The sequence below is a fragment of the Protopterus annectens genome, chromosome 2.part2, assembly GCF_019279795.1.
Source record: "Protopterus annectens isolate FY-2018-M chromosome 2.part2, PAN1.0, whole genome shotgun sequence".
Taxonomy (NCBI): Eukaryota; Metazoa; Chordata; order Ceratodontiformes; family Protopteridae; genus Protopterus; species Protopterus annectens.
Window position 1 is genome coordinate 1,120,207,280 of NC_056730.1, and position 12,280 is coordinate 1,120,219,559.

At 36.6% G+C, this 12,280-nt stretch overlaps 1 protein-coding gene across 2 annotated transcripts in view; it reads left to right on the forward strand.

Annotated features, from left to right (window-relative positions):
• FAM189A2 (family with sequence similarity 189 member A2) overlaps window positions 1-12,280 on the forward strand; it is a 1,031,909-nt gene that overhangs the window by 780,363 nt on the left and 239,266 nt on the right. The window contains exons 5-6 of one of the 2 annotated variants that reach the window (XM_044064351.1): window positions 10,033-10,155; window positions 10,278-10,411. In XM_044064351.1, coding sequence (XP_043920286.1) covers window positions 10,033-10,155; window positions 10,278-10,411 — 257 coding nt within the window. The remainder of the gene's footprint in view (window positions 1-10,032; window positions 10,156-10,277; window positions 10,412-12,280) is intronic. The other variant, XM_044064352.1, reaches the window with a different exon arrangement.

Here is a 12,280-nt window from a genome sequence, read left to right on the forward strand (position 1 = left end):
ATAAAAGTGTGCTTAAAAATACACTCTAAACTGATCAACTACATTACAGTGACCATGAAACATGGCAGACCACTTTACAATTAAGCCATGATAAAGGACAAATTATTATCCCATGGATAAAAATTCAAAGGGGGATATTCCAGGGTGACTCTCTGTCAGTGCTGCTATTCTACCTTGCCCTTAACCCATTAAGCTGTCTACTTAACAGCTTAGGCCATGGCTATAATTTGGCTCCCAGAAAACAACAGTGTAAAGACTTCTCATCTTCTCTTTGTAGATGATTTAAAACTACCCAAGCAATGTTGTGCTTTCCATAAGCAACTAAAACCAGGAGAAGACATACTGTAAATCAATTTGTTATCCTTCTCAACAAAAAACAGAAGACATATTGTAAATCAATTTGTTATCCTTCTCAAGTAAAACCAGGTGAAGACATATAGTAAATCAATTTGTTATCCTTCTCAACTATAGCGAGCATCATCTGCTCTCTCGCAGCCTTATTCTACGTCTCTCTGCTTTTACTCTGGTAGTAAATCTATCACAGGAATCCTAAACTTAGGAATATCTTCTAAAATGTAATATTATATTGTAGAGAATGAATGTATCCTATCTGTTAGTTAATATGTATGTCAAAGTCTCTTCTATAGAAATTGTATGTCAAACGTCTGTCCTTAAAACTATGTTTTGTAAAAAATTGTTCTCTTGGAGTTTTTCTCCCCGGACCTCTACTGAAAATGGACTTGTAATCCAGTTGGACTCTCCCGGTCAACAAATGTAAACTAAACTAAAATAAATAAATAAAATAAATGAGGAACTGAAAGCACAACTGCAAATTGTCAAAAGTTTTTCAGATGATATAGGAATGCCATTTGGTCTTAATAAATGTGCAAAAGCAACCTTTAAAGCAGGAAAACTGCAGTACCCAGAAAACATCCGTTTGGGACAAGAATGTGATATAAAAGAACTTGAGCAAGAGGGAGTGTATAAATATTTGGGAATTGATGAAGGATCAATAATAAAACATGAACAAATGTGAAAATAACTTAGTAAGGAATACTTTGAAAACTTATCAATCTTGAAAACAATGTTGACATCTAGGAACAAAATTCACTCTATAAACCAATTTGCTTTTCCTGTCCTAACTTACAGTTTTGGAGTGATTGACTGACCCCAAAATGTGTTGGGTAGATTAGACAGGAAAACAAGAAGAATGCTTCATGCTCACCAAATGATTTATGAACATAAGTGCTTACCAAGAATATATATTCCCTGTTCCGAAGGAGGGATGGGCCTCCTTGATATTGATTACATGTATAGATCTGCAATCGTAGGACTGCACACTGCTGACCTCACAAGACCCAAATGTAATGAAAGTTTTGAAACATGAGGAGAATAAATCTAAGATGACTTCTCAGCTTAGTATACCAGAAGCATATCAGCATCAAGCAGGAATGGAAATCAAACCAGAAGTAGATAAATATCAGGCAGCAACTGAATGTGCCAAAAAGCAAAAGAAAGAATATAAGGTGAAGGACCAGATAAGAAGGCAAGAAATGTGGAAAATGCATAAATATAGTTGCAAATATAGAAAACTTCTAGAAGAACCTCATGTTGATCAGGACTGAACACGGGAATGGTTAAGGAGAGGTGACCCAAGATAGTGGGCTATGTACAGGTTGGTTTACAAAGTCCATTGATCATGTAGGAGAAACAGACAAATGTAAGTTTTGTAAAACAGAACTGGAAACAGTCACACATGTTGTTGCTGGTTGTGATATACTAAAGGCAGAAGGACTGTATACTGAAAGGCATAATAATGTGGCAAGACCGTTGCATTGGGGATTGTATTGGAAACATGAGCCACAAAGCATTATAGAAAATGATGAAGTTTATATCATATGGGATCACTCATTGCCAACAGTTCAAAAAGTAGATCCGAGAAAACCATATATAGTAGTCCATGAAAACAAGACAAAAGTAGCATTGATCATTGAAATTGCTACACCCAGGGATTACAGTGTCTTACGTACAGAGAGACACAAATTCATAAAATACCAGGATTTGCAAGCAGAAACAAGGGCAATGTGGAAGAAGGATACCTAGACAGAAGGATACCCAGACAGTTTGATTAGTAGTAAGAGAAACGGGTCTTAGAATTTATACTATCAATACATGTAACTTCATACGAATTGCAAAAGTAGTCATTACTGGGCACATTGCAGGTGCTGCGAAGAGCACTTCTGGCTAACATCAAAGACTGATACAATACTAATTTCATGAACTTTAATCATACTTTGAGTTAGGAATGTGGTCCATTCCTGTCATGGTATTAGAAACCCAAAATACTTGGAGAAATTAAAAAATAGAGAACACTAGCATCAGACATGTCCCCCATAGGACCCAGATTCATGTCACTAGATGAAACACACATTCACTAAATGTCAGTTGACTAAAAACAGCCAAAAAAACAAATTTACAATTAAAAAAGGCTGTTCTTTCAGGGATCAACTCCTCCTGCACCCTCTTTAGTGGGTGGAGACCCCCCCACACCACCCCTACTTACATCTGCCAACTTTATGATCATGCAACAGTGGAGAAAAGTGAACCATTAATGATTGCTGAAAGTGCTTTTAGCAATTTACATTCAAATGAACCACATGCAGTGAATATGTGTCTTTGATAGCATGTAGGAATCATGTTTTTAGCATATTAACTATTAGGGTCATCAACAATGTGACACAAACGTACACACACACACACACACACACACACACACACACACACACACACACACACACACGTATGCTTATGTAATTAATAGCCACACACACACGTATGCTTATGTAATTAATAGCGATTGACAGGTGAGCAACATAGAGAAATAATTTACTGCCCAGGGATGTTGATCACTGGATGGTTTGTCCTTTCCCACAGGGTCCATTATTTCCCTATAAACCCCCTGGAGGGCACTATAGCCCTTAGAAAATGGTTTCAGTATTGTGTTTATTAATATTTTGTTGTTGTGTGTCTTCACATTATGACATAATGAGCAGCAAATCTCTGGTTCAGCAGTGGCTAGTCAAACAGTTCCTGGTTGGAATGTTTCATCTTAATTTCTAGCCATCTTTGAAGCACCCTTCAAAGAAAATAAGGTACTCAGAAATTCAAGGATATAATTGATATGGTAGTCAAGAAAAGATAAGTAAATTCAGCTGAATATTATGGGTGCTCTGCAAGAGGTTCTGCAGTTCGATCCTCGGCTGGGGTCCTTCTGTGTGGAGTCTGCATGTCCTCCCTGTGGTCGCGTGGGTTTCCTCTGGGTGCTCCAGTTTCCTCCCACATTCCAAAGACATGCTGTAGGCGGATTGGACATTCTAAATTGGCCCTAGGTGTGAGTGCGTGCATGTGTGTGCTTTCTGTCGAAGGTTGGGCGCCGAGCTGGCAACTCGACACTGTAAAACTCCACTGCCAATCATGAGCGGATAGGTGATCTGCTGTGGCGACCCCTAACTGGGAAAAGCCGAAAGAAGAAGAAGTCAAGAAAAGATGGCCAGAAAAAGACATTACAGTGTTGTAGAACATTTTGAGACAGTTTCAGATCTTTTCGGGATACAAAATTAATGAAGCTAAAACAACGGCAGTAGCAGTAAATTATGTACCCACACATGAACTGGTACAGGAATAACCGTATTTATCAGGACATGATCTTTGAAGTGACCTTTTCCTTCATAATTAAGTTTTGTGGTTGACTGCTCTGATCTTCTTCTTTCTGTGGCAATTGTCTTAGGGAACTTTCTGCTGATTTCCTGGTAAATTATATTATCTGGTAATCACCTCTGTCACAAAGTTCTTAGAGCTACAGGCCTTTATCTGCAGATAGCCCTAGATTGTCTTTCACAATTATTGTGTGTTTCTTTGGAATAACTTAAAATTTTAAAATTTCTAGTGAAAGTAACTTCAGAATTGTTCTAGAAACAGGCCACTCCCTTATTCCCTCAAAGAGTGAAACCCAGGACTTTTCATACTTTGAATGGAGAGTGCCATCTCAGATTTTACATCAGAAATATGCAGATGCTCAGGAAGATGGTTGAGTTTTTCATATGTTTTTGCGCCAGGTAAAGATGGACTGGCAATGACCAGACAATCAGCATCCAAACAGGTTGTTAAGAGCACCTGAGTATTGTCTTCAAGAAGCCAGCTGCCCACTGATGAATGTAGTCCTGGCTCACTCAGCTGAAGACATTACTGCTTCTGCTGCTTACTTCATCAGTGAGCTTCAGACTTTTGTGCTGTAGCTGTCCTTTGGCTATGAATGCATGCCTTTACCAATTACTATTGTATGCACTGCAAGAGCTAAATATCCCTTGTCACATCAGTGACACATGACTCAGTCTTCTGAGCCTTACCTCTTTGGCTCCTTCCTATTTTTTTAATTTCCCTGAATGTTTTGGGTTTCTAATATCATGACAGGAATGGACAATATTCCTGAGTCAGAGTACTGTTAGACTTCATAAAGTTAGTATTGCCTTTGTCTTTGATATTTATAGAGTGCACTTCTCAGCAGCTGTAATGTACCCAGAATTGCCACATTCTGCATTTTATACATAGTTATATAAATTTCACTATGCTTGAAATTTCTTATCTATTAGCTTTGTTGTTCCTACAACTGTTGGAATTATGTAATGCCTTTATCCCATATTGTTCTAGTTTCTTTTTTCATATCCTGGTACATTATGATTTTGTGTCTCTCAGTATGCAGGACGTTATAATCAATAGGCATAGCTATTTAAATGGTTAATTACACTTTTCCTGCTTCTACTTTCTTAATTGTTGGTATTGGATGATCCCAATTTTTCAGAACTTCTTAATTTTCAATAATTCTTTGTGGTTTGTGTTTTTAATGCTTCTCAGCTACCTGTTTGTTATAGTAGTTACACAATCCTCAGTGCAACACTTCCAGAACATTGTTGTGCCTTTCAGCATATAGACCCTCAGCCATGAGTACGTCATACCCAACAGCAAGCTGTTTCTAGTTCTGTACTTCAGAATCTGCATTTGTCTGTATCTACAAATTTTTCAATAGACTTTGTAAACTAACAAGTATATAGCCGACTGTCTTGAGCCACCCTTATTAATCTTTCATGTTTTGGTGTAACTTCATCTCTCCTTAACCATTAATGCATCAAGTCTTGGTCATATATAGATAGATTTCTTGCTACATTGCACAAATTCTTGATCACAATTTAGAGAGCATGAGTGTCATATCTGCCCCCCATAAGACCCAGATTCATGTCACTAGATCAAACACACATTCACCAAATGTCATTTGACTGAAAATAAATAGCCAAAAAACACATTCAGCAATTTTAAAAAAGTCTATTTTTGCAGGGATAACTCCCCCATGTACCTCATTAGGGGTTCTATATATTTTCAACTATAATTATTGGCTTTTCATTTTTCTTTCTTTTTTTCTGGTCCTGTTCTTTATGTTTTTTTTTTTTTTTTTTTTTTGCAACCTTATGTTGCTGCTTGATTTTTGTCTTTCTCTGATATGATTTCCATTCCTGCTATTTTCCGCAATGTTTCTGCTAATCTGAGCAAAGTTGTAATCTTAGACTTGTTCTTTTCAAGGCTTGCAACTTCTACTCTTTTAGAATCTCATCATGTCAACAAATATGTATACAGTCCCACAGCTGCAGACCCATACATAGTCAATTTCGAAGAGGCTCATACCTCTTTCAGAACAAGGAATATATAATCTTGCCATGCACTTTTATATATATCATTTGATAAGCATAAAGCACGTTTCTCTTTTTATTGTTTAAATGATCTAGCGCTGTTTGGGTCAGTCAATCACATTAAAGCTCTAAGTTAGAACAGGAAGAGCAAGCTGATTTATAGCTTAAACGATATTCCTAGATGTCAAGGCAAGCTTTCTAAAGTACTCGTTACTAAGCTTTGTTCTCATTTGTTCTTATTTTATTGCAGACCCTTCATATATTCCTAAATATTTATGCACATCCTCCTGTTTAAATTCCTTTGCATGACATTCCTGTTCCAGGATATATGCATTTTGTTTGGTGTTTCAGGTTTCCTGTTATAAATACTGTTTTTGCTCATTTATAAAAAACAAATGTCATCCTTACATCATCTTATAAAGCATTTAACCATATGTAGTTGTGCTTTCAGGTGCTTGCTTGATGAGATATGCAGTTTTAAATAACCCATAAAAAGTAGATGAGATATTTGGGGGTTTGGAAGTTAATCTGGAACCATAGCCTAATCTATTAAGTTAACTGGTTAATGGGTTAAGGGCAAGGAAATACATAAGTGGTGATGATGATTCACCTTGGAATATCCCTCTTTGAATTTTTATCCCTAGAATAATAATTTGTATTTTATTATGACTTAGTTGTAATGTGGTTTGCCACTGTTTCATAGTCATTACTACATTAATGATCACTATAGAGATTATTTTATACAGCTGTGATCATCCCATAATCCATGAAAGTGAGATGCTATCAAATGCTTTTTTGTAATCTAGAACCTATTTTTCTAACTTATCCATGCTATACTTAGATTTTTGCCTCTTTATACAGTTCTGTATTGTAGTTTTAATAATAGACAATCCTTTGTTCCATATGACTTTCTTTGTTATCATTTTGATCTACTGACATGATTTAAATTTTTTTTCTAAATGACTATAACCTCTGCATTAGTTCCAGTATATTATTTATATCTTGTCAAAATGCATCTTATTGGTCTACAGTTCTAAGGATGGCTTGCAGGTTCACTCTTAAGGAAGAGTATGTTTTTCCTTTTTATTTAACCAGATTGGTGTCTATTTGGGGTGTACATATAAAAAAAACTTTAGATAGGGCTAAGTCTTTGAGCAAAGACCATAATACCTTTAGCTAGAAGTTGAGTACTGCATCTGGATCCAGGGTTTTCTAGACAGGATCCTCTCTCAAGTTTTGTCTCAATTTTCTCTGACTGTTACTCCATCCCATTTCATATTTTCTATGTTAATGCTTCTTATTGTTATATTTAACTCTTCTTTCCATTCAGCATTGTTGTTATGTTCAACAGGGTCTTCATAAATACATAATCTTTTTATTAAAATCAACAGTCCACTTTACGGACTCTAGGCCTGTTCTTTAGCATTTAATATTTTCTAGATGAGTTCTTCCTTCTACCACAGGGAAGCCACCTGCAGCATGAATTAGCCCAGTGATAAGGATGTTTCTGTGTTCTGAGGATTATACACTCTCTTTGTTTCTAGTCCTAGCACAAGTGCCTACACCAAGAGTGGGCACGTTTTCATCATGCGACTTGTGTATCCAGTCTTCTTTTTTATTTTTCACCTACTTTTCTATATGATATACAGAACACAGTCTATATATCAGTGACATCTTTCTAAGACTTTGTAAAAAGACAGGGTCCAAAACTTAAAAATGGTCACCAATGCTTCAGGATAAATTCAGTTCCAACAGTACTACCCTCTTTTTCTTGCTAATTCAATTTCTCCATTCAGGCAGACCCCTGGAGATTGATATAATGCTGCATAAGATTTTTCCCAGCTGTCATCCAGCACAGATAGCCTATGGAAGTAACATGTCTGAGTACTCACTGTATCAGAGATGATCAATGACAGGCCATTTTGTAGTGATTACTTGTTACCCTTCTGCCATACCTCAACTATTGGGTGACATGGACACCCACTTTGGTTGTTGGTATGCTGTCTAAAAACTATAGGTTTACAATTTTATTTATCTGCATAATGTCCATGTGTTGAAATTGGGAGCATGGACCTGAGTGTGCCTATCTGTCCTAGCATGACAGTATGAAGGGTACATGCCTGAAGTGCAGGAGCTAGACAGCTTCAAAGAATTGGGTAGGGGCCCCTCAGGTAGAAGATCCCACTTGTCACTACAGATACCCTTCTTGGAGATCAGCAGGAAAATACTCACATATCTCTTATATATTTTAACTAGACCATGGCATTTCACTCAAAATGACTCTGCTATTGTCTGTCTCATACTAGTGTTCACCTTATTCATCACACTGGTTTTGTTAGTTACCATCTTCATATTCATTAATTAATGCATGCTAAAATAAGTTTAAAATAAACATTTTAAAATATTAAAATGACAATTCATTCAGTGTACCAGCCATTGCTTCTCTCTGTCTGTCTGTCTCTTTCTCCTTCTAGCCCTAAGCTCTGAAAAGCATTGCCCTCTATGTAAAATAACTGCCCCAAATTCCATGCAAAGTTAAACAAAAAACAGGTATTCAAAGATGCTAGATGTTGCTTCTTTACTAATAACACTGTCACTTAAAACTGTAAATGTTGCTTTGTATTTCTCCTACTCATTTCACTTACGTGTAACTGCTTGTATAGATGTCTTTGCAGCTATTTTCATTCCATTTCCCTTCCACCCTCCCCCTCTCTAATTAAAATATTTTTCCTCATCACTGAAAATTTTACATATATTTTACATTGATGGATGGTGTCTTTTATATCTGTCTGTTTCCTGTTAATTTTTTGTTAAGTGTTGAGTACTGATATTACTTTCTTAGGGACTTTTAAATTAGTATTTTTGAGAATTTTTCAGTTCAGTTTCTATTTTCTCCATTATAACTATTGCCATTATTTATATACGTTCCTCTGTTCTTCACTTTCATTATTAGAACCACTAGGTGGACCTTAAAATGGTCCATTTGAATCAGTGACATAACCCGGCTAACAAATTTAAATATATAAATAAGTAATGAATTTTCCCACAAATATCCTGAAATGCACTGTGTCACTAAAGCTCAGATACACTGTCAACTTGTTCCCTCATCATCTTTGGCAGTAACTCACAGAACTGGGCACCTGAAACTGATAAGAATTTTGCTATGTGAATTCCTGTGTTATCTCATCTGTTAAAAGGTTTGAACTGAGGAACTCCATCTGTCTGCCCCTCAGAATTCATTTCATAACTCTTTCTTGGATGGCTCTAAAGCTGTCTCTTCTGTATTTACCTGACTCTTTCTTGAACCGTCATTTGTGTAAGGCGGGACAACATTTCCATTCACTTTATTTTGGCACCATTTCATTGCCCACCAGGAAACTGTACACTTTTGCTAATGCTTCAGACAGCACATATATTAACTCTATATGCACTTGGCCCAAGGTTCCTGCTATGATACAGAGGACAGTAACTGCAACTTGTGTAAAACTATTAGAGTGACTGTAGGTGATACAGACCATGTCCAAAGTTGTAGTATCTCAAAATATTCCTCCTATTTCAAAGGGCAGTGACCTTGGACATAGTATATATAATTAGTGAAGGTAGGGGATTATAGCCTGCAAAAGCACTTTAACAGTTAACAGCAAATTTTGCAATTTGCTTTTTTACTGCCCTGTTTCCTTTCTCCATATCTACCCCTTCCTCTGCCAAGAGAGTATGCCAAGAGAATATCTTACATTCTCATTAATTTCTAAATGCTGATAAATAACTCATGCATTATGTTAGGTTAGTTTCAGTTTCTTTATATGTCTTTCCTTCCATAACTAGTAGCCCAGTATTAAATCAGCTTTTGTTGCATTATGCAGTATGTGTGACAATTTTCTTGCTAATATCCTTCTGCTCTCTAGGCAATTCCTCTTTGGGGTCACGGTAGCCGGACAGACTTACCTGTCTCAGTCTTAGTCACTTCCTGTATCTTTTTTATCCTCCCACCACCACCTGTCTTTCTTCTAAACATAGTACATTTTTTCTTGCGATATTTGCATTATCTCTAGGCCACTGAATGCTGTCTCATAAAGTCTTTATTTGAAGTTCTGCAGATTGCTCAGGCCATGCATTTTTCCTGTTATTTTGATGGCTTATTTGTATATAAATACATTTTCTGGAACATTAACCTTGCCTATGTTTTGTCTGGTGGCACCTGTATAGATCTGGAAGAACAATACTTATGATTTTTTGATGCATTAATTGCTGTAAAGTTCTGAATCATGTTTCATTCTCAAATATCCTCATACAGTCCTCCTTTCTCCAGAAAGTCCTGTTTGCTCTGTGCGCTCTGAATGCCCTGACTACCACAGTGTGCCTCATGGCTGCTGCCCTGCGATACTTACAAATATTTGCAACGAGAAGACCCAGTACAGTAAGTGAGTGCAAGGCACATTGTTAGACTTTACATTTATTTAATATAGACTTCTAAGTTGTTCTGCAAACACATTTTCTGATTGGATATATTTTATGTTTTTTCTTTTCACATTCATTTAGGATGAAGGTCGTGTTACTACTGTCGAGGCAGAAGATCAAGGTCATATTCCAGACCCTGATGATTTTGTTCCTCCTGCTCCCCCACCATCATATTTCTCAACATTTTACTCGTATAGCCCCAGACTAAACCGCAGGTAACAATCACCTTCAGTTCTTGCATGGCAGCCTATTCTAAGAGTACATTTCAAGTCACTGCAGCGTGGGACAGAGTTTGTGCAAGTTTCAGATAAAGGATAATTCACTGCATGTACTATAGGCTATACGCATGCTGACTTTCAGGATTTGTTAACTAACAGAACATTTAGTCCTATCCACTTGTATTAATAAAAGGTTCGGTGACTTGCACTTTTTTGATTCCTTTTATGCTCAGTTTTAGAAATCCAGGACTTTCTGTAAATAGAAATTGCACACATCAGCATTATTTGTAGCTATGCAGGACTGCGTACTGTAGAGAGCTGACTGGAGTGCCTGATTCAGGAAGATGATTCTTGATGTCAGTACTAATGTATTGATTAGATTAGCTGTTGTGTTTCCTTATGACAGTGCTTGCAGAATTATGAAAGTTGTATTTTTATGACTCAAAACAAGTATTTAGTGTGAAGGGTGGGCAAAGTCTAGAAGTCAGAGCATTGTTTCTCCAGGGCTTTCTAATGTACTTGTGTAAACATAAATTTGCTATGTGCATTCCAGCTCAGTGGGCATGAAATATAAAACATTTTGTCTGTCTTCAAGCTTACAGTTTTGTGTCTATGCATTTCATATCCCTTTCTCCCAGCTTTGCTTTTAGAAAAAGTATGTGACTGGGGTAGGGGGTATGGATAAGGGTAGACTGTGTCATTTGACATACAGAGAAGATAAAGCCAGGTATCAGAATATCTATACTAATTCATGCATTAGGCTGTCCTCAACAAGGGTAGCAACAGTGTTGATGGCTGTCTTTGGCGCAAGGTAAGACACTTTGGAAAAAAACATACCTGTATTACCTATCACTGTTTTTAAGTGAAAAGAAAAGATTCAATTGATGGCAAGTCAGAGAACATTTCAAAGCTTAAATTAGTTGCAAGCAACCCTACAATTTTCTCTTCTTGTCTGAGTCACTTAAGGTATATATTAGCTGGTAAAAATAGACAGGGATGTAGGGTGGTTATATTGGAAAGTGGCAATCAACAATCCACAACCTGTAAGCGCTTTCATGCATGGATGAATGTGTCTGGCCTATGAACTTGGGAAAGAAGTTCTGAGAGAAAGCTAAGTGTTTAAAATAAATGCTGAGTCTGTAAGTGAATGATAAAGAGAACAGGTGGTAAGTACCATGACAACTGACAAATGACATAAGCATTCATAGTAAAAATGAAGGGCATAGTTTCTTAAAATGAGAGCTGATGATGGGCACTGACCTTTGGAATGGACACATACTCGAGCTTATAGAGTGCTAAAAACAAGCACAAGTGAATTTCTGCTTGAACAACTTCATACTTATAACATTTTAAAAGAATGTGAATTTCAAATAAGAATCACTTAAAACTTAATACCCGTGCATATACATGATTTCTTTTGAGAATTTAACAAGTATGCACTAAACACCTGAGAGCGAAATGAAGTGTATACCTTACAATCTGCTTTAGCATGATTTGAACAGTGAAGTTAATGTGTATAGACCTATTTCACTCCAGGATGGTGAAACATAGTAAAGAAAAAAATGTTAAATAAAACTAATAACACCTATTATGCTGAATATCCACTTACTTAATGGTATTTTGCCCTGCTACTTTTGATATTCCTGTGTACTGAAAATTACTTTTCCATCTACTATCAACTCTTTCATTTAAGAAATTCTAGTTTATTTTCATTGATGCACTATGATTAAAAGTATTCACTTTGTTTTCGGCACAAATCCTGTAATCTGTACCTTGCACTTGCATACCTTCAGATTACTCATTTAATCCATTTCAGAATTACAGGGTAGCCAGAGCCTATTTAGCCAGTCAGTGGGCTCACGGCAA